The 23,690-nt window shown below is 42.5% G+C and overlaps 1 protein-coding gene across 2 annotated transcripts in view; it reads left to right on the forward strand.

Annotated features, from left to right (window-relative positions):
* The window catches only part of tbc1d4 (TBC1 domain family, member 4), a 153,942-nt gene that overhangs the window by 118,869 nt on the left and 11,383 nt on the right, over positions 1-23,690 (forward strand). For both annotated transcript variants that reach the window (XM_064975640.1, XM_064975641.1), the window contains 5 exons: positions 9,081-9,245; positions 9,528-9,686; positions 10,091-10,335; positions 13,536-13,695; positions 23,359-23,528. In XM_064975640.1, the coding sequence (XP_064831712.1) occupies positions 9,081-9,245; positions 9,528-9,686; positions 10,091-10,335; positions 13,536-13,695; positions 23,359-23,528 (899 nt within the window). The remainder of the gene's footprint in view (positions 1-9,080; positions 9,246-9,527; positions 9,687-10,090; positions 10,336-13,535; positions 13,696-23,358; positions 23,529-23,690) is intronic.

Genomic DNA, 23,690 nt, shown 5'->3' on the forward strand with positions numbered 1-23,690 from the left:
CCCAAACATTTTGAACTTCTACTTTTAAAAATCCAATTGCCGCCTGCTATAGACCACCCTCTGCCCCCAGCTGTGCTCTGGACACTATATGTGAACTGATTGCCCCCATCTATCTTCAGAGCTCGTGCTGCTAGGCGACCTAAACTGGAACATGCTTAACACCCCAGCCATCCTTCAATCTAAGCTTGATGCCCTCAATCTCACACAAATGATAAATGCACCTACCAGGTACCTCCCCAAAGCCGTAAACACTGGCACCCTCATAGATATCATCCTAACCAACTTGCCCTCTAAATACACCTCTGCTGTCTTCAACCAAGATCTCAGTGATCACTGCCTCATTGCCTGCATCCGTAATGGGTCAGTGGTCAAACGACCTCCACTCATCACTGCCAAACGCTCCCTGAAACACTTCAACGAGCAGGCCTTTCTAATCGACTTGGCCCGGGGTATCCTGGAAGGATATTGATCTCATCCCGTCAGTAGAGGATGCCAGTTTTTTTTATGCCTTCCTAACCATCTTAAATAATGCCCCATTCAATAAATTTAGAACCAAGAACAGATACAGTGGGGCAAATAAGTATTTAGTCAGCCACCAATTGTACAAGTTCTCCCACTTAAAAAGATGAGAGGGGCCTGTAATTTTCATCATACGTACACTTCAACTATGACAGACAAAATGAGAAAAAAAATTCAGAGAATCGCATTGTAGGATTTTTAATGAATTTATTTGTAAATTATGGTGGAAAATAAGTATTTGGTCACCTACAAACAAGCAAATTTTCTGGCTCTCACAGACCTGTAACTTCTTCTTTAAGAGTCTCCTCTGGCCTCCACTCGTTACCTGTATTAATGGCACCTGTTTGAACTTATAAAAGACACCTGTCCACAACCTCATACAGTCACACTCCAAACTCCACTATGGCCAAGACCAAAGAGCTGTCAAAGGACACCAGAAACAAAATTGTAGACCTGCACCAGGCTGGGAAGACTGAATCTGCAATAGGTAAGCAGCTTGGTTTGAAGAAATCAACTGTGGGAGCAATTATTAGGAAATGGAAGACATACAAGACCACTGATAATCTCCCTCGATCTGGGGCTCCACGCAAGATCTCACCCCGTGGGGTCAAAATGATCACAAGAACGGTGAGCAAAAATCCCAGAACCACACGGGGGGACCTAGTGAATGACCTGCAGAGAGCTGGGACCAAAGTAACAAAGCATACCATCAGTAACACACTACGCCGCCAGGGACTCAAATCCTGCAGTGCCAGACGTGTCCCCCTGCTTAAGCCAGTACATGACCAGGCCCATCTGAAGTTTGCTAGAGAGCATTTGGATGATTCAGAAGAAGATTGGGAGAATGTCATATGGTCAGATGAAACCAAAATATAACTTTTTGTTATATTGTTGTTATAAAAACTCAACTCGTTGTGTTTGGAGGACAAATAATGCTGAGTTGCATCCAAAGATCACCATACCTACTGTGAAGCATGGGGGTGGAAACATCATGCTTTGGGGCTGTTTTTCTGCAAAGGGACCAGGACGACTGATCCGTGTAGAATGAATGGGGCCATGTATCGTGAGATTTTGAGTGAAAACCTCCTTCCATCAGCAAGGGCATTGAAGATGAAACGTGGCTGGGTCTTTCAGCATGACAATGATTCCAAACACACCGCCCGGGCAACGAAGGAGTGGCTTCGTAAGAAGCATTTCAAGGTCCTGGAGTGGCCTAGCCAGTCTCCAGATCTCAACCCCATAGAACATTTTGGGATGGAGTTGAAAGTCTGTGTTGCCCAGCAGCAGCCCCAAAACAGCACTGCTCTAGAAGAGATCTGCATGGAGGAATGGGCCAAAATACCAGAAACAGTGTGTGAAAACCCTGTGAAGACTTACAGAAAACGTTTGACCTCTGTCATTGCCAACAAAGGGTATATAACAAAGTATTGAGATAAACTTTTGTTATTGACCAAATACTTATTTTCCACCATAATTCGCAAATAAATTCATTAAAAATCCTACAATGTGATTTTCTGATTTTTTTTCTCTCATTTTGTCTGTCATAGTTGAAGTGTACCTATGATGAAAATTACAGGCCTCTCATCTTTTTAAGTGGGAGAACTTTTAGTGGCACAATTGCCACAATTGGTGGCTGACAAAATACTTTTTTGCCCCACTGTATTTATATATTTAAAAATCAGCCAAATCGGTGTCCAAAAATACCGATTTCTGATTGTTATGCAAACTTGAAATCAGCCCTAATTCATCGGCCATTCCGATTAATCGGTCGACATCTAGCTGAAACCTGGTCCTGACAGTCCGAACGCTCCTTGGCGACAACAACGCCAGCCTCCATAGCATCAAAGCTGTAAAACAGGGAATAACAAAAACTAAAAATCAGAAGACATTTCAACCCTGCACAACATCAATTCAACTCCCTAGTTTAGATAAGAAGAATAACCTCATGCAATGCAATGAAAATGATTTTCACCTGAAGTGCTGCTACTGCTTGATTTATGGCCGTGGCCTGAAGTCAGGTGTTGTTGCCAGCCATAGCTTTCCACCAGCACCGTACCATCCTCCAGTCCAACCAGCAGTGGGATGTTGACCCCCTTCACAGTGCTGTCCTTCACAGCACTAGCAATCTCAGACAAGGTGTTCACTCTGGTCTTTCTGAAGCGCTGTTTTGGCCACTACAGTTATTACAATTCAGGTCCAACTCCGTAGTCAGTGAAGAAATGGTACATGTAGTTGGTGACTGCACTGCTGCCTTTGCTTGCTTGGACTGGCTCTCTTTTTGATGGGAGGCATTAGACCATTCTCCTTGTATGACTGGTGAGGAGAGTCAGGTGTGTTCTACAGGTCTTTCTGATGGGAGACATTAGACCATTCTCCTTGTTTGACTGGTTAGGAGAGTCAGGTGTGTTTTACAGGTCTTTTTGATGGGAGGCATTAGACCATTCTCCTTGTATGACTGGTGAGGAGAGTCAGGTGTGTTCTACAGGTCTTTTTGATGGGAGACATTAGACCATTCTCCTTGTATGACTGGTGAGGAGAGTCAGGTGTGTTCTACAGGTCTTTCTGATGGGAGACATTAGACTATTCTCCTTGTTTGACTGGTGAGGAGAGTCAGGTGTGTTCTACAGGTCTTTCTGGTGGGAGGTATTAGACCATTCTCCTTGTATGAGGAGAGTCAGGTGTGTTCTACAGGTCTTTCTGATGGGAGGCATTAGACCATTCTCCTTGTATGAGGAGAGTCAGGTGTGTTCTACAGGTCTTTCTGATGGGAGGCATTAGACCATTCTCCTTGTATGACTGGTGAGGAGAGTCAGGTGTGTTCTACAGGTCTTTCTGATAGGAGGCATTAGACCATTCTCCTTGTATGAGGAGAGTCAGGTGTGTTCTACAGGTCTTTCTGATGGGAGGCATTAGACCATTCTCCTTGTATGACTGGTGAGGAGAGTCAGGTGTGTTCTACAGGTCTTTCTGATAGGAGGCATTAGACCATTCTCCTTGTATGAGGAGAGTCAGGTGTGTTCTACGGGTCTTTCTGATGGGAGGCATTAGACCATTCTCCTTGTATGAGGAGAGTCAGGTGTGTTCTACAGGTCTTTCTGATGGGAGGCATTAGACCATTCTCCTTGTATGACTGGTGAGGAGAGTCAGGTGTGTTCTACAGGTCTTTCTGATAGGAGGCATTAGACCATTCTCCTTGTATGAGGAGAGTCAGGTGTGTTCTACAGGTCTTTCTGATGGGAGGCATTAGACCATTCTCCTTGTATGAGGAGAGTCAGGTGTGTTCTACAGGTCTTTCTGATGGGAGGCATTAGACCATTCTCCTTGTATGACTGGTGAGGAGAGTCAGGTGTGTTCTACAGGTCTTTCTGATAGGAGGCATTAGACCATTCTCCTTGTATGAGGAGAGTCAGGTGTGTTCTACAGGTCTTTCTGATGGGAGGCATTAGACCATTCTCCTTGTATGACTGGTGAGGAGAGTCAGGAGTGTTTTACTGATGCTGAAAGACAGATACAAATATTTTAGCATTGTTATACAATAGATGTGAAATGGCATTCTGTGATAACATCAGTACACACACTTCATACACAATGTTAGCTAGCTAGCCAGCCATCGATAATGTCAGCTGGCTAGCTAACAGCAAGCTTTAACTGGCAATACAAACCGATAGCTAACATTAGGCTATAACTAGCAATGCGAAATGGCATTCTGAGAAACATCACTAATGTTACACACAATTCATACACCTAAAATAATGTTAGCTAGCAAGCCATCCATCTAACCTCCGCTAACTTTAGCTAGCTAACAGCAAGCTTTAATAACTTAGTATTTTGCAACCCCTTTCATTAAATAAGACATCTTGTGTCGTTTCCGGTTAATTTGCGCAGCTTGTTTGGCCCATTGTGTTTCACTGATTTCAAAACACTTCTTCCGTGACAACAACACTGTTGATCGCTGTTTCTTCCCCATCACCGTCATCAGAAGACTCAACAATGTCTTCTTCAATGAAAATGTTTTTACCTAAATCATGGATTTCCTCATCGTCTGATTCATTTTCAGAGTCAGAGAGTGCCAGCATGGCACGATCGTCCTCCAGAAAGTAGTCCATCACAACAATTTTTTTCCCCACTGACCTTTGTCGATATCGCCAGATATATTCAGGGCAGCAATGTTATTGAGAGCAGACATAAGCTGCTACACCGCAGAACAATCTGAAAATCATCTCTCAGCATGTCCAGCCCCTCATCTCAGCCAATCATGGCTAGCGGGAAGGTTCCTGTCTTAAGTTAACAACTTTATTCATATTTACAGATGGAATAAAAGTTTGTTAATAAGGCACATGAAAGTTCACATTTTTGAGAAGGCATATGAGATGAGGAGAGGATGGCTGCTGTTTTACGGGCTCCTAACCAACTCTGCTATTTTGTTTGTTTTTTCGCATTGTTTGTAAATTATTTTGTACATAATGTTGCTGCTACCATCTCTTATAACCGAAAAGAGCTTCTGGACACCAGAACAGCAATTACTCACCTCAAATTGAACGCATAATTTTCTTTAATGAGTTGAACGGGAAGTGTATACTCCAAACACCCGAACAGGCCCTCATCCATGTCATTCGCTGGAGAAAGAAACAGAGATTTCGCAGAAAGAGATCAGGGTGCCTTGTGAGGATCAGAAGTGGCTAATCTGCCTTTGCCATTCGTACTGTTAGCCAACATTCAATCTCTGGAAAATAAATGGGATACACTGAAAGCACGCTTTTCCTACCAACTGGACATTAAAAACTATAAAATTCTTATGTTTCACCAAGTCGTGGCTGAACAACGACATGAATAACATACAGGTGGCGGGTTATACACTCTATCGGCAGGACAGAACAGCAGCCTCTGGTAAGACAAGTGGTGGGGCCTATGTATATTTGTAAACAACAGCTTGTGCACGATATCTAAGGAAGTCTCGAGGTTTTGCTCGCCTGAGTTAGAGTATCTCATAATAAGCTATAGACCACACTATCTGCCCAAAGAGTTATCATCTGTATTTTTCATAGCTGTCTATTAACCACCACAGACCGATGCTGGCACGAAGACCACACTCAATAAGCTGTATAAGGCCATAAGCAAACACTCCTAGTGGCCGTGGACTTTAATGCAGGAAGACTTAAATCTGTTTTACCTCATTTCTATCAGCATGTTAAATGTGACACTAGAGGGGGAAAAAAACTCTAGAACACCTTTACTCCACACAAAGAGACAGTTTGCCGATGACACGACATTGGTAGGCCTGATCACCGACAATGATGAGACCACCTATAGGGAGGAGGTCAGAGACCTGACGTGTGGTTCAAGGACAACAATCTCTCCCTCAACGTGATCAAGACAAAATTAGATGATTGTGGACTACAGGAAAAGGAGGACCGAGCACACACCCATTCTCATCGACAGGGTTGTAGTGGAGCAGGTTGAGAGCTTCAAGTTCCTCAGCGTCCACATCACCAACAAACTAACATGGTCCAAGCACACCAAGACAGTGAAGAGTGAAGAGGGCACGACAAAACCTATTCCCCCCTCAGGAGACTGAAAAGATTTGGCGTGGGTCCTCAGGTTTTACATCTGCATCATCGATAAACATTTTTACGTTCAAGCGTCTCTGCTGTGAAGTCATGACTTGCGACATACGCTTAGTTTCCTTCATCGGGTCACATATAGGCTAGTAAGCATAGTTAGTTTTAGCTGGAGTTGGATATCCGAGGCGAAGGCTAGAGTGATGTCTGATGGGATATAGTTGGCATTAGTTTGATATCTGAGATAGGCTATGTATAAAAACACCAAAGCTCCTGTCAAGCTGTTGTTTCTGTCTCCTGTTTATTTTGATTCTGCGATCTCCCAAAATTTTGCAAAATCAACCATGTTCTGCATTTCAAGAGAGGGCTTGCAAATTTGCCCAATCACCTCACTATTACCACATAAAACTGTAAAATGATTTTGTCTAGTTATTGTCAAAATGATTAAAACAGAGTGCCATTTTAGTCACATCACATTTTTATTGCCTCATTAACCTACAGTAAACTTAAATCACTGACTTCTATGAACACAAACATACATATAGCCTTGTCCTACCAACATCATTTTCAGCATGACATCCATCCGCATGATTTTCTTCCCAACAGCCAAATTGGCAGAATAACACAGCAGATACAAAATCCCACCCCTTGAGAGGGCTCCAGACTAAAATTTTCCCCTTAACTTTTTCAGTTGGTGGCACCAGCCCATGATTTGGTCGCACATGTTTTTTTCCACGCAATAGAAAAAAACACGAATCACCCTATGAAATCATTTACAGTGCCTTAGATTGTGTAAGACTGCCTCTGGTGGTCGACTATTTAAGAAATATGTTGTTTCATCTAGATTCTGACATGTCCAAGCAGGAATGCATGATTCAAGATATTTTGATAGGCAACCTAATCCAGTGATTTGTCATGAATTGTGCGTTGACAATAGAGTATAATTGTTGTATTTTACTGTTAAAATAGGGCTCCAGAATTTTTGCAATTTTGTTGTTCAAAAGAGCTTTGTGTGCACTAATATCAAGGCATCATTCATTTTGGGGCTAATTCACCAATTGAGGAAGTGGAATACTCAAAACACATTAGCTCGATCACTAACACTAAATATAATACCCACTGCCAGTGGTGTAAAGTACTTAAGTAAAAATGCTTGAAAGTACTACTTAAATAGCTTGTTGGGGTATCTGTACTTTCTATTTATATTTTTGACAACTGTTACTTTTATTCCACTACATTCCTAAAGAAAATAATGTACTTTTTACTCCATACATTTTCCCTGACACCCAAAAGTACTCGTTACATTTTGAATGCTTAGCAGGACAGGAAAATGGTCCAATTATCAAGAGAACATCACTGGTCATCCCTACTGCCTCTGATCTGGCAGACTCACTAAACACAAATGCTTTGTTTGTAAATTATGTCTGAGTGTTGGAGTGTGCTGCTGGCTAACTGTAAATTAAAAATCATGCCATCTGATTTGTTTAATATAAGGAATGAGAAATTATTAGTTCTTTTGATACTTAAGTATATTTAAAACCAAAAACTTTTACTCAAGTAGTATTTTACTGGGTGACTTTCACTTTTTCTTGAGTCATTTTCTGTTAAGGTATATTTTTTCCACCACTGCACGTATTGTAGTCATGTATTAATCTAACATCAAATGTAATGTCCTACATTCTTTTTGCAGTTATAACCTGCTACCCTATGCACTCGCAATTGTGTGTTTCAGATCTTAAAGCCATCTCAAATATCTTGGTCGTAAAATAGTTCCTATTGAACTCGTTATTAAGAGATTTGAAAGCAGAGATTTGAAAACAGAAAGCAGAGAACAACAGTAGTTGCTTCCAAAGCTATGTATTTCCCGCAATTGGATTTTGAAATGTTATACAATCAGTAGCCTTTTTTCTTTCTCCCGGAGCCCAAATCATGTGGCTCGCTCATCACAGCAGCAGGCCTCAACAAAACAGGCCCCAGCGAGAAAAACATGCAGAATGTGACAGTGGTAGCAGTCTGGAGCCCTGCCCCTTGGCATACTGTAGCTATATTGTAATCAAAGTTCTGTCATAAGTAGTGGTCTGATAGGTTGAAGCAACCTAACTAGCTAGCATTATCAATCTGTTATTACATGAGCGTATATATTGGAATGATGCACTTTCAGATGTTTCTTGAGGTTTGTAGTATTTTTCCCTGTCAACTTGTTGGTGCAAATCCTTTCTTCTCCTGTGGAAACGTTGCATTTGGTCTTGTTTGAATCAACATGATAGGTAAAGTGGCTCCAAATGTTGTCCCTTTTTCGTCAATGATTCGTTGCAACCAAATTGGTGACCAGTTACCGGACAGAGAGGTGACTCGTGAATGACTTGGGTATGGTATTTATTTTACACTGCATTGCAACATTGCAATGAGAAAGCCTTACAATTCTGCTAACCTAACTAGCGCAGTAGGCGTTAAGTAATCACCTGATACTAGATCCCCCTACATACTGGTCTTGAGGAGAAGAAGAAAATAACTGTCTCGGGATGTTCTGTTCTACACTGTTCAACCAATCTGGTAAACATGGAGGAGTTAAGATGGAGTGACAGCTTGTTAACATCCAAAAGCAGATGTCGTGTCACAGGCTCCCTTTCCATTTCCCCTGAAAACTGGAACATCCGGTTGTTGGGGACTCGGCAGAGGCTTTAATTGTGCTCATGTCATTCATGCTTTTCATTGGACCAAACAAATAACACTGAAAAGCTCTTAATGTCTCCAAAAACTCTTGTCAAGTCCACTTACTTGTCAGATTTTAGTCACAGAGATAATTGTCTCGTTTTCATCAACTGAAATGAAGAATATTTTTTGTTTAGTTATAGTTTTTTCTGGGTCTATATAGCCAGTTATCATCTTGTCACTTGCCACTGAAAAATGTAACATTTTCGTCACTATTTTCGTTGGCGAAATTAACACGGCTTTGATCTCTCTCTGACCTATTGACCTCTCTGTGTAACCTCTCTCCGCTAGCAAGTCGAGACGAGCTGCACATCCGGAAGATGAAGCTGGACTACCAGGAAGTGGGGACATGCATTAAAGACGTGCTAGCCTTCTGGGACAGGAAGCTGAGCGTTCCGGGCAGAGCCAAGGTCGTCCCGTTGGACAAAGAGGAGGTCCACAATGCAATCTCTAAGGGTGAGCGAGCGAGAGAGCGATAAGGGTTAAGGTGTGTGTGTTTCCGTGTGTGTGCTGAAGTCCCCCCTCTTTTTGCAGCTGCCCCACACGTCTGTTGTTTGTACTTGTGTGTGTGTGTGTGCGCGTTGTTTGTCTGTATTAGTATGGTTGCCTGTCTTTGCTAATCTATGTATTGCATGTGTAATGTAATGTGTTTATCTTCCTACCACATCCTACAAATTCTCCATACTCCTGACACATCCAACTCTCTGTACTCCAAAACATCTTCATCTCTGTCCCCAGGTGTCCCAAAGGGCAGGCGTGGGGAGGTGTGGCTCCTCTTCTCCCAGCAGCACCGCCTGAGACACCGTCTGCCCCCCGGCCGCCTCGCCCCAGACACCCCCTACCAAGACCTGCTGAAGCAGCTCACGGCCCAGCAGCACTCCATACTAGTTGACCTGGGTATGTGCACGTGCATGCATTCACTCACACACACACACACACACACACACACACACACACACACACATAAACAAAGGCACACATGCACGCATGCATACACACTCCTCCAGGACCTGCTGAAGCAGCTCACTGCCCAGTAATACTCCATGTGTGCACATGCTTGTTTATGTACTAGAGGAGGCTGGTAGGAGGAGCTATAGGAGGACAGGCTCATTGTAATGGCTGGAAAGGAATAAATGGAAGGGTATCAAACATATGGAATCCATTCCATTCAAGCCATTACAATGAGCCTGTCCTCCTATAGCTTCTTCCACCAGCCTCCTCTAGTACATACCCACACAAAAGCAAACACACACCAATTGATTGATTGGTGTATTTATTTCTTATTTGAATTAATTCAATAGGTCGGACGTTCCCCACCCACCAGTACTTCTCAGCCCAGCTGGGTGCAGGGCAGCTGTCCCTCTACAATCTGCTCAAGGCCTACTCTCTGTTAGACACTGAGGTGGGCTACTGCCAGGGCATCAGCTTTGTGGCAGGTATCCTGCTGTTGCACATGAGTGAGGACCAGGCCTTTGACATGCTCAAGTTCCTGATGTACGACCTGGGCTTCCGCAGACAATACAGGCCTGACATGACTTCTCTACAGGTAGGGGGATGGATGGATGGATGGATGGAGGGAGGGAGGGAGGGAGGGAGGTGTTTGCTGGACCTCTAAGAGGACATTTCGGTAATGCTTTATTTAAAAGCCCAGTTTAAAAAAAATAATAATCTGGTACTTTAATCTAGTATTCACCTGGTGTTTATATGGTATTACCTAAGAAACTACTAGTAAATAAGGGATAAAATGATATCTCTCTTCCGCACCTGCTGTCTCGACCTCTGAATGATCGGCTATGAAAAGCCAACGGAAATGTTCTACTGAGGTGCTGAACCTGTTGCATCCTCTACAACAACTGATATTATTATTTGACCCTGCTGGTCATCTATGAACGTTTGAACATCTTCAAGAACTATGTAATCTCCACCAGCACAGCCAGAAGAGGACTGGCCACCCCTCGGAGCCTGGTTCCTCTGTAGGTTTCTTCCTTAGGTTCCTGTCTTTCTAGGGAGTTTTTCCTAGCCACTGTGCTTCTACATCTGCATTGCTTGTTCTTGGGGGTTTAGGCTGGGTATCTGTATAAGCACTTTGTGACAACTGCTGATGTAAAAAGGACTTTATAAAATAAATTTGATTGAGTGATTGGTTTCCTTTATTTAGGCAGTTATCTGTATGTGATAACAATGAAAACTTGCGAGCACTTTTACCACAAATAATTCAACACAATAACATCCTGGCACAAATGGTACATAGTGACGCTTGTGTCAGTGAATCATTGGCCACTCATGTCAGGGCTCGTTCCACTTTTGCGAGCTCTGTTCAGTTTTTTCCCCCCCTTTTTAAAGACAGAAGCTAGGGCAACAGTGGGTAGGAGGTGGGTTCCATTCCCCTTGAAAATAAAACAATCTCACAAGGGGGTCTCACCTGGGAAGTATGACGTTGATGTATTTATTTGTTTTTGTTAAGGATCCCCAGCTACTCTTTCTGGGGTCCAGCAACATTAAAGCCGTTAAATACAATTTCAAATATTACGTAACATTTTATTCCATAACACTTCTCCCAACACATTAGGTGTGTTCCCTCAGGCCACCGCTCTACTATCACCTACAGCAAACAACAACCAACCCCATATCCAAACCTCCCAAACTGTACTGTTCGTTCTGTTAGTCTTGGCTATACATTACTAGCTTAGCCATGTAGCCTGTTCTGACTGGTAAATGCACAAGCAGGCGTGGTAATGTTTAATCTATCTGGCAACTCAGGGCTGGTTTATGGCCAACCACTGCCCTCTCAGGCCTTTAACTGTGTTCTTATTGGGCTCTGCTAAGGCCAACCCAAAGTTCACACAGGTGGAATGTTTTTCTCCATGGTTTCTTTATCAGTGTTGACAAACCTTCCACTGTTAGTAACTGGGTGAGTAAACTTTTGATTTGCGATTCTTTTTCTTTTTAAGCGCTCGCTAGGTTCAACTATCGGACTATTCTGTCAGAGCTGGAGCATGCTTGCGTCACTTTAGGGTCATTTTTGGTCTTCATCTGTTATTCTCTTCACTAAGGATCCGTGTCAGGGTGAGGAAAGTAAGGTATCTGACCGTCTGTCCACTTTTAGGAGATTGCGTGGTTGGTAGCTGTTTATCTTGTTAGCTACCCTTTCTGACTGTTTTGTGTGGAGTAGGAATAAGCTAACATCAAGTCAGCTATAGGCCTATGCAGCCAGATGTTCTGGAGTAATAACTATGTAAAACCATCGAGCCAGATCCTGCATGTATGCATCCTATATGTGTATCATATGTGTGTACTGTATTGTGTGTTTCAACATTTACATTTAAGTCATTTAGCAGACGCTCTTATCCAGAGCGACTTTCAAGGATGATGTCTGACTATGTCCAAATAACTGTACTTGTGTTCATAGTACTCTGATTTTGAATGAGAAAATATACATGTTTAGTATGCTTTAAATTGCAGGTTGTAACACTCATTTTGGGTCTTCATCTCATACGAATTCGCAAAATGAACGAATGCCGGGGAACAAGCACAATTGCACGATGCCTTCTCAGTAAGGATGAGCCTAGTATGTTTTTTTGTTTTTTGAATAAACAAAATATTCCTATTTTGCCCATGGGCCATGGAAATATTTTTTTAAGCATAAATTAGATATTTTTCTAATTAGCATGTTTGACATTGGGTAGGCTATATTTGTTAGTTATAGATGTACGATCTGGTTGCTAAAATTCTGATAGTTTGCATAAAGTCAGTTTAGGTGGCAAAACAAGCAAGTATAGTGTAGAGAATAATTGTATCATTAAACCGCTGTGAAATATCTTTTCCATAACCAAAAATATTGTGCTTTCAGCTGTTCGAAGCTGGTATTCAAAACCAAACATAAAAGATGCAAAAATGTAACTTAATAACGGGAAGAAGCTAAAATTAGCGCACATAGAACAGATCTAGTGCTTCTTCGACTTGCTTTGAATTAGAATGACAGATCTACTGTATAACTCACATTTCTATGTGAATTTGGTCAGGTCACCCAAAAAGTGACTTATCGCAACTTTAACTTGTATATAATTTGATACAGTACATGCAGCTTCTCTTCTGTCATTACTTGAAGCTGTATAATACGAAATAAAGCCTTGCTCACCAGAATGTCATAAATCGATCACTGCATCATCAACAATCTACTTGACATCAGTAAAGCTTTCTCTTGCATTTCTGCTTCTCCCCTGGAGCAAAGACGTTTAGGGACCGGCGATATTTTCCGTGCAAAATTTCCAAATTACAGTACATATTTTTGTTGAAAAGCTCTGAAAATGACCTAACATGTTCCTAATAGAATATGCATCCAAGATGAACTGAAATACTATGTGGTTGAAAGTGAAATACTGTCAGCTTTTATGTTGTGGTGAGGAGGGAGGGGGGGGGGGTAAACAAATGGCAGGAAATAATGTAATTGTGCATTCTCAGTATAGATGAGCCTGGTACTTTGCTTACTGCATTCATTTTTTACCAAAAGGTATGTAGTGTGATTAGTACACAGTATGTAGTTTTAGTAAGTAGTAGACAAGACAGATTTTGGACACATGTGGTTACATGTTAAATCAAGGTTGAATGAAAATATTGATATTCTGATCTGATTGTGGCCCCTGCATAGCCAGATGTACCTGTTTTCCAGCTGTATCTGCTGCATGTCTACCACAGATATGTACTGATCTGTGTGTGCACGTGTGTCTGTGTACGTGTATATTTCAGATTCAGATGTACCAGTTGTCCAGGCTGCTGCACGACTACCACAGGGAGCTGTACAGCCACCTGGAGGAACACGAGATCTGCCCCAGCCTCTACGCAGCCCCATGGTTCCTCACACTCTTTGCCTCCCAGTTCCCACTCGGATTCGTCGCACGGATATTTGGTAAGCAACTGATTATACAGTAGGGAAGTATGTGCGGATTCATTGATGTTTTTCTCTCCAGACTTTGTCACACATACCCACATACAAATGTTCAGTGGCTATTGTTGAATGTCCCAGGTGTGCCTAGGGCTGTTACAGTGACCTTATTACCGCCACACCGGGGGTCACGAGTCATGACGGCAGCCAAATTCCACGTATCCGCTTCGTCACGGTAATTAGGTCTGATGCTGCTGATGGCCTACCGAACTTGCTAACTGCCTGGTACTCTGCCCTCTATTGTCCCTCTAATCACTCTGACATCAATACAAATGTCATCGAAAATCGAATCAAACACTTCATGAGAGCTTATGTTGCGCAACATTTCTATAGGCTATGCAATTGCATGAGAAAACAGAGTTTTGTCCTCTATTAAAAATTGGAGGATCCCATCAGCTTTCTATAGGCTAGGTCTTCTATATTTATTTCTCAACTTTCCTAATATTAAGAACGTTACTTATATTTACAACAGGAGTATAGCCTACCTGGCTGGCATAAAAATGAATCACGGAAAAAGGATCCTCCATTCGCTATTTACATTGCATTCTGAAAGTATTCAGACCCCATGACTTCTTCCACATTTTGTTAGGTTACAGCCTTATTCTAAAATGTATTCAATCTTATTTTTTTCATCAATCTACACACAATACACCATAATGACAGTTTTTTTGTGCAAATTTATGAAATATGACATTTACACAAGTATTCAGAGCCTTTGCTCAGTACTTTGTTGAAGCACCTTTGGCAGTGATTACAGCCTGGAGTCTTCTTGGGTATGACGCTACAAGCTTGGCAGACCTGTATTTGGGGAATTTCTCCTATTTTTCTCTGCAGATCCTCTCAAGCTCTGTCAGGTTGGATGGAGAATGTCGCTGCACAGCTATTTTCAGGTCTCTCCAAAGATGTTGGATCAGTTTCAAGTCTGGGCTCTGGCTGGGCAACTCAAGGACATTCAGTCACTCCTGCGTTGTCTTGGCTGTGTGCTTAGGGTTGTTGTCCTGTTGGAAGGTGAAACTTCGCCCCAGTCTGAGGTCCTGAGCTCTCTGGAGCAGGTTTTCATCAAGGATCTCTCTGTAGTTTGCTCCGTCCATCTTTCCCTCAATCCTAACTAGTCTCCCAGTCCCTGCAGCTGAAAAACATCCCCACAGCATGATGCCGCCACCACCATGCTTTACTGTAGGGGGCCAGGTTTCCTCCAGACGTGACACTTGGCATTCAGGCCAAAGAGTTCATGGTTTCATCAAAAAATAAAATCTTGTTTCTCACGGTCTGAGAGTCCTTTAGGTGCCTTTTGGCAAATTCAAGTGGGCTGTACCTTTACTGAGGAGTGGTTTCCATCTGGCCATACCATAAAGGGCTGATTGGTTGAGTGCTGCAGAGATGGTTGTCTTTCTCCACAGAGGAGCTCTGTCAAAGTGAATCTGGTTCTTGGACACCTTCCTAACCTAGGCCCTTCTCCCCGATTGCTCAGTTCGGCCAGGCGGCCAGCTCTAGGAAGAGTCTTGGTGGTTCCAAATTTATTCCATTGAAGAATGATGGAGGCCACTGTTCTTGGGGACCTTGATTGCTGCAGCAATTTGTTGTTACCATTCCCCAGATCTGTGCCTTGACACAATCCTGTCTCAAAGCTCTACGTACAATTCCTTCGACCTCATGGCTTGGTTTCTCTGTCAACTGTGGGACCTTATATCAACAGGTGTGTGCCTTACCAATCAATTGAATTTACCACAGGTGGATTCCAATCAAGTTGTATAAACATTTCAAGGATGATCAATGGAAACAGGATGCTCCAGAGCTCAATTTCGAGTCTCATAGCAAAGGGTCTGAATACTCAAATAACTAAGGTTTTTCTGTTTTTTATTTGTAATAAACTTGCAAACATTTTTTTTTCGTTTTGTCATTAAGGGGTATTGTGTGTAGATTGATAAGGCTGTAACGTAACAAAATGTGGAAAAAGTCAAGGGGTCTGAATACTTTCCGAATGCACTTTCTAGACAGGTGGATGATAATGGTCCATTTTAAATCAAAACCAATTTCATATTATTTAGTACATGTAAAGACAAGATTAAATGAAGAAAGCCTAGTGGGTGACCATATTAGCCTGTCACTTGTGAATGATAAATTATCAATGAATGAAGCACAACGAGGCAAGAAACAGCGAATGCCTTCTTTTTTTTGTTGACTTTATATCATAGTCGCACACCTCATGTAGCCTAGCCTAAATGTTTTGATAAGGTTTGTATCACAACTAAAAATCAAATCAAATGTATTTATATAGCCCTTCGTACATCAGCTGATATCTCAAAGTGCTGTACAGAAACCCAGCCTAAAACCCCAAACAGCAAGCAATGCAGGTGTAGAAGCACGGTGGCTAGGAAAAACTCCCTAGAGAGGCCAAAACCTAGGAAGAAACCTAGAGAGGAACCCGGCTATGTGGGGTGGCCAGTCCTCTTCTGGCTGTGCCGGGTGGAGATTATAACAGAACATGGCCAAGATGTTCAAATGTTCATAAATGACCAGCATGGTCCAAAAATAATAAGGCAGAACAGTTGAAATTGGAGTAGCAGCACGGCCAGGTGGACTGGGGACAGCAAGGAGTGATCATGCCAGGTAGTCCTGAGGCATGGTCCTCGGGCTCAGGTCCTCCGAGAGAGAAAAAGAAAGAAAGAGAGAATTTGAGAGAACATACTTAAATTCACACAAGACGCCGGATAAGACAGGAGAAGTACTCCAGATATAACAAACTGACCCTAGCCCCCCGACACATAAACTACTGCAGCATAAACACTAGAGGCTGAGACAGGAGGGGTCAGGAGACACTGTGGCCCCATCCGATGATACCCCCCCGGACAGGGCCAAACAGGAAGGATATAACCCCACCCACTTTGCCAAAGCACAGCCCCCACACCACGAGAGGGATATCTTCAACCACCAACTTACCATCCCGAGACAAGGCAGAGTATAGCCCAAAAAGATCTCTGCCACGGCACAACCCAAGGGGGGGCGCCAACCCAGATAGGAAGATCACATCAGTGACTCGACCCACTCAAGTGACGCACCCCTCCAAGGGACGGCATGGAAGAGCACCAGTAAGCCAGTGACTCAGCCCCTGTAATAGGGTTAGAGGCAGAGAATCCCAGTGGAAAGAGGGGAACCTGCCAGGCAGAGACAGCAAGGGCGGTTCGTTGCTCCAGAGCCTTTCCGTTCACCTTCACACTCCTGGGCCAGACTACACTCAATCATATGACCCACTGAAGAGATGAATCTTCAGTAAAGACTTAAAGGTTGAGACCGAGTTTGCGTCTCTCACATGGGTAGACAGAACAATCCATACAAATGGAGCTCTATAGGAGAAAGCCCTGCCTCCAGCTGTTTGCTTAGAAATTCTAGGGACAATTAGGAGGCCTGCGTCTTGTGACCGTAGCATACGTGTAGGTATGTACGGCAGGACCAAATCAGAGAGATCGGTAGGAGCAAGCCCATGTAATGCTATGTAGGTTAGCAGTAAAACCTTGAAATCAGCCCTTGCCTTGACAGTAAGCCAGTGTAGGGAGGCTAGCACTGGAGTAATATGATCAATTTTTTTGTTCTAGTCAGGATTCTAGCAGCCGTATTTAGCACTAACTGAAGTTTATTTAGTGCTTTTTCCGGGTAGCCGGAAAGTAGAGCATTGCAGTAGTCTAACCTAGAAGTAACAAAAGCATGGATTAATTTTTCTGCATAATTTTTGGACAGAAAGTTTCTGATTTTTGCAATGTTACGTAGATGGAAAAAAGCTGTCTTTGAAACAGTCTTGATATGTTTGTCAAAAGAGAGATCAGGGTCCAAAGTAACGCCGAGGTCCTTCACAGTTTTATTTGAGACGACTGTACAACCATCAAGATTAATTGTCAGATTCAACTGAAGATCTCTTTGTTTCTCGGGACCTAGAACAAGCATCTCTGTTTTGTCCGAGTTTAAAAGTAGAAAGTTTGCAGCCATCCACTTCCTTATGTCTGAAGAACAGGCTTCTAGCGAGGGCAATTTTGGGGCTTCACCATGTTTCATTGAAATGTACTGCTCTGTGTCATCCGCATAGAACTGAAAGTTAACATTATGTTTTCGAATGACAACCCCAAGAGGTAAATTATATAGTGAAAACAATAGTGGTCCTAAAACGGAACCTTGAGGAACACCGAAATTTACAGTTGATTTGTCAGAGGACAAACCATTCACAGAGACAAACCGATATCTTTCCGACAGATAAGATCGATGATAAAGGGATCGATGGTATCAAAAGCAGCACTAAGGTCTAGGAGCATGAGGGCAGATCGGTCTGATGCCATTAAAAGGTAATTTACCACCTTCACAAGTGCAGTCTCAGTGCTATGATGGGGTCTAAAACCAGACTGAAGCATTTTGTATACATTGTTTTTCTTCAGGAAGGCAGTGAGTTGCTGCGCAACAGCCTTTTCTAAAACATTTCAGAGGAATGGAAGATTCGATATAGGCCGATAGTTTTTTATATTTTCTGGGTCAAGGTTTGGCTTTTTCAAGAGAGGCTTTATTACTGCCACTTTTACTGAGTTTGGTTCACATCCGGTGTATAGAGAGACGTTTATTATGTTCAACATTGGAGGGCCAAGCACAGGAAGCAGCTCTTTCAGTAGTTTAGTTGGAATAGGGTCCAGTATGCAGCTTGAAGGTTTAGATGCCATGATTATTTTCATCATTGTATCAACAGATATAGTACTAAAACACGTGAGGGTCTCCCTTGATCCTAGGTCCTGGCAGAGTTGTGCAGACTCAGGACAACTGAGCTTTGAAGGAATACGCAGATTTAAAGAGGAGTCCGTAATTTGCTTTCTAATAATCATGATCTTTTCCTCAAAGAAGTTAATTAATTTTATTACTGCTGAAGTGAAAGCCATCCTCTCTTGTGGAATGCTGCTTTTTAGTTAGCTTTGCGACAGTATCAAAAAGACATTTCAGATTGTTCTTATTTTCCTCAATTAAGTTGGAAGAATAGGATGATTGAGCAGCAGTAAGTGCTCTTCGATACTGCACGGTACTGTCTTTCCAAGCTAGTCGGAAGACTTCCAGTTTGGTGTGGCGCCATTTCCGTTCCAATTTTCTGGAAGCTTGCTTCAGAGCTCGGGTATTTTCTATATACCGGGGAGCTAGTTTCTTATGAGAAATGTTTTTAGTTTTTAGGGGTGCAACTGCATCTAGGGTATTGCGCAAGGTTAAATTGAGTTCCTCAGTTAGCTGGATAATGGATTTTTGTCCTCTGACGTCCTTGGGTATACAGAGGGAGTCTGGAAGGGTATCAAGGAATCTTTGTGTTGTCTGTGAATTTATAGCACGACTTTTGATGCTCCTTGGTTGGGGTCTGAGCAGATTACTTGTTGCAATTGCAAACGTAATAACATAATTGTCCGATAGTCCAGGATTATGAGGAAAAACATTAAGATCCACAACATTTATTCCATGGGACAAAACTAGGTCCAGAGTATGACTGTGACAGTGAGTAGGCCCAGAGACATGTTTGACAAAACCCACTGAGTCGATGATGGCTCCAAAAGCCTTTTGGAGTGGGTCTGTGGACTTTTCCATGTGAATATTAACGTCACCAAAAATGTGAAAATTATCTGCTATGACTACAAGGTCCGATAGGAATTCAGGGAACTCAATGAGGAACACTGTATATGGCTCAGGAGGCCTGTAAACAGTACCTATAAAAAGTGATTGAGTAGGCTGCATAAATTTCATGACTAGAAGCTCAAAAGATGAAAACTTCATTTTATTTTTTGTAAATTGAAATTTGCTATCGTAAATGTTAGCAACACCTCTGCCTTTGCGGGATGCACGGGGGATATGGTCACTAGTGTAAGCATGGGGTGAGGCCTCATTTAACAAAGTAAGTAACAAAGTTTCAGTCAGGCCAATCACATCAAGATTATGATCAGTGATTATAGTCAATGAACTAATGTTCATTGACTATAATTGCCTTTGAAGTAAGGGATCTCACATTAACTAGCCCTATTTTGAGATGTGAGGTATCACAATCTCTTTCAATAATGACAGGAATGGAGGAGGTCTTAATCCTAGTGATATTGCTCCGGCGAACACCGCCATGTTTAGTTTTGCCCAACCCAGGTCGAGGCACAGACACGGTCTCCATGGGGATAGCTGAGCTGACTACACTGACTGTGCTAGTGGCAGACTCCACTAAGTTGGCAGGCTGGATAACAGCCTGCTGCCTGGCCTGCACCCTATTTCATTGTGGAGCTAGAGGAATTAGAACCCTGTCTTTGTTGGTAGATAAGATGAGAGCACCCCTCCAGCTAGGATGGAGTCCATCACTCCTCAGCAGGTCAGGCTTGGTCCTGTTTGTGGGTGAGTCCCAATTATCTACAAATTCCATCTTTTGGGATGGGCAGAAAACAGTTTTCAACCAGTGATGGAGTTGTGAGACTCTGCTATAGAGCTCATCACTCCCCCTAACTGGGAGGGGGCCAGAGACAATTACTCGATGCCGACACATCTTTCTAGCTGATTTACACGCTGAAGCTATGTTGTGCGTGGTGACCTTTGACTGTTTCATCCTAACATCGTTGGTGCCGACGTGGATAACAATATCTCTATACTCTCTACACTCACCAGTTTTAGATTTAGCCAGCACCATCTTCAGATTAGCCTTAACGTCGGTCGCCCTGCCCCCTGGTGAACAGTGTATGATCGCTGGATGATTCGTTTTAAGTCTAATACTGCTGGTAATGGAGTCGCCAATGACTAGGGTTTTCAATTTGTCATAGCTAATGGTGGGAAGCTTCGGCGTCTCAGACCCCGTAACGGGAGGAGTAGAGACAAGAGAAGGCTTGGCCTCAGACTCCAACTCGCTGCTTAATGGGGAATACCGGTTGAAAGTTTCTGTCGGCTGAATGAGCGACACCGGTTGAGCATTCCTACAACATTTCCTTCCAGAAACCATGATAAAGTTGTCCGGCTGCGGGGACCGTGCAAAGGGATTTATACTAACGTTACTATCTGTACTTACTGGTGGCACGGACGCTGTTTCATCCTTTCCTACACTGAAATGACCCTTGCCTAATGATTGCGTCTGAAGCTGGGCTTGCAGCACAGCTATCCTCGCAGTAAGACGATCGTTCTCCTGTATATTATGAGTACAGCGACTGCAATTAGAAGGCATTACTACTTAGCTACGGCTGTTTGAGGTCCTGACGAACAACATCCAGATAAAGCATCCGGAGTGAAAAAGTTGAATGAAGAAAAAGTTGAGTGAGGGGAAAAAACAAAAATATAAACGGTAATTAAAAAATAAAAACCGTAAAGTTGTCAGGTAACAAAACGCACAGCAACGTAAATAAGTCTGCAAGTTGTGACACATATGCATATGGAATCATGCAAAGCTGTCATCAAAGGATGGATACTTTGAAGAATCTCAAAATCTCACTAGAGTGGCCAAATAACTTCATAAAATTAAGCACATTAATCCACTTTACAACCGGTATAGAGCATAATTGGCATATGCAGCGTGTGAGTTTTAAGATTGTGGAAGATTATTTTCACCATAAAAATACACCTTTATAATAAAAGCTTTACATTTAATTTTTTTATTTTACCTTTATTTTACTAGGCAAGTCAGTTAAGAAAAAATTATTATTGTCAATGTCGGCCTAGGAACAGTGGGTTCACTGCCAATTCAGGGGCAGAACGACAGATTTGTACCTTGTCAGCTTGGGGATTAGAACTTGCAACCTTTCAGTTACTAGTCCAACACTCTAACCACTAGGCTACCCTGCCGCCCCATGCATTATCGCATTTGTGGTCACTTTTGAGAAGGGTGTTTTTTCCTGATTAATTGGTTGCATTTTGGAACATTCACACTTATAGCTTACTGCAGTGTGCGCATTGCTGGGCTTATAATGTGAAAAAATTGCCTAATAGTTTATTAACATTTTAAGCTAAACGTTCTGATCTGTTGTGTCAGTCACATTGCTATAAAAAAAAGTAGTGGTTGTATTCATTTGGGATCTATCGCATCCCAGACTATTTTTCTATCTCACACAGAATAGAATAGGTCAACTTTTGTATTAATGGGGATGCTGAAGTGATTTTATCATGTACATCTTGGTGGGGCAAACAAAAAAAATCTATTTATGATGCATGCCAGCAAAGCCATTGCAAGCCAACGATACATTCATTGTGCTATAACAGTAACAAATGGTGCCCACAAACTGTTAGGACCTACAGAAGCTGTCCCAACAGCAGAGCTTTCTTTTCAGCACCGTGGAGTGAATCTTTACCATTGCTACACCTGGTTATCAGCGCAGCCTTGTCTGACAGCGACACTGTTCATTCAGACTCATTTACTGACATTTAAAAAAAAAACATAGCTGATATGGCCGAATTGCTTAAACAAATGCGGTTTCTACTGACAAACCTTGTAGGTGTGTCCAAACTTGTGTCTGGTACTCTATATATATTTTTTTTGCTAAACAGGTGGGGCTCTGCTGTTCGTTAGGCCTACTCATCTTGTTGGCTGACGAATAGTAAATGTGTACAGTTCTTCCAACATCTTATATATGCGCCTCGGAATTCGATAAGGTCGCGAACAGTTGCATCCCGATGTGTCTGTCTTCACTTGTAGCCTGTGAGAAGGACCCAATCACATGAAGGGCATTGGCTAATAAGAATTGCGATATCTGAGCGAGCCATGTGAGTGAGAGGTGCGTCAGAGCACGCAGCCGGGAGAAGGGAATTATAACTATTATCAGCCCAAGGGCACAACGACCATTGGCCGCAAAAGGCATACCTTTTTTAGGGGGCATTGTGACCACAAAGGGGATGCCACCGGGAAATTTGAGGCATTATCAAATGCTTGTCAAATTGTGAATGAGAGACTGATGAACAATGCAGAGTTTATGCCTTTCATGCAACTTTTTTCAAATCATGTATCCTTAGAATGTATAAAAAATCTAAACATATAAGCCCAATGTTTGTATCACAACTAAAGTTGCATAAATAACTCTAAATTAAGCATATAGGAGGATTTGTTTCTTTGTTAACCACTCAACACAGAATAGTCATGTGTGCACTCCCTCAAAACGTTTGGAGAAAATATCCTTTCTATTTTATTCAGCTTTGTTCAATTGTATTCTTCATACTATAAAATAATGCCACGGAATTCTAAGCAAATCTTGTCTGCTAAATTAACTAGTGTAGCCCAAAGCGATATGACATAGCCAGATCAGGTGTAGGCTATGTTACATGGATTTATTAGACTTTTTAAAATGTAGATGTTCCAAAGTTCTGCATCAGTGGCTTGTGGGCTGTGTGTGGAAGCCAGGAGATGCTAAATGGGTTTATGTTAATTAACGGTAATTTACCGCGAGACCGGCAGCTATTTGTTTGACAATCACTGGCTAATAAAATTTCATGACCGCCACAGTCCTAGGTGTGCCACTGTACTTCCACAAACCTGTGGCTTACAGTCAGTTTCACACCCTTATCTTCACACTATTTTACTCTCATTGAATCAGAATTACATTGAATCAGAAAAACGGTTTTCTTGTTTTTCCTACCTTCTCTGTTCTCTCTCTCTCTCTGTGTTCTATGTCATAGATATCCTATTTGCCCAGGGGAGTGAAGTGATCTTTAAGGTGGCTCTGTGTCTACTGAGCAGTCACGAAGGGGAGATAGTGGAGTGTGATAGCTTCGAGACCATCGTGGACTACCTGAAAACTACAATTCCCAACCTCACCCACACCCAGATGGAGGAAACCATCTCAAAGGTACAGATGGGGGGGAGACATTAAAAAGGAGCATTCACTGTTGGTGGTGTATAGTGAATAGGGTGCCATTTGGGATGCACACGTGTAGTCTTGGGATGCACAAAATTGAGATTCTCCATTGAAAGCGCTTCGGAGTCCAAGACTAGGTTTAATCTGGGTCTG

The sequence above is a fragment of the Oncorhynchus masou genome, chromosome 10 (genome assembly GCF_036934945.1).
Source record: "Oncorhynchus masou masou isolate Uvic2021 chromosome 10, UVic_Omas_1.1, whole genome shotgun sequence".
Lineage (NCBI taxonomy): Eukaryota > Metazoa > Chordata > Actinopteri > Salmoniformes > Salmonidae > Oncorhynchus > Oncorhynchus masou.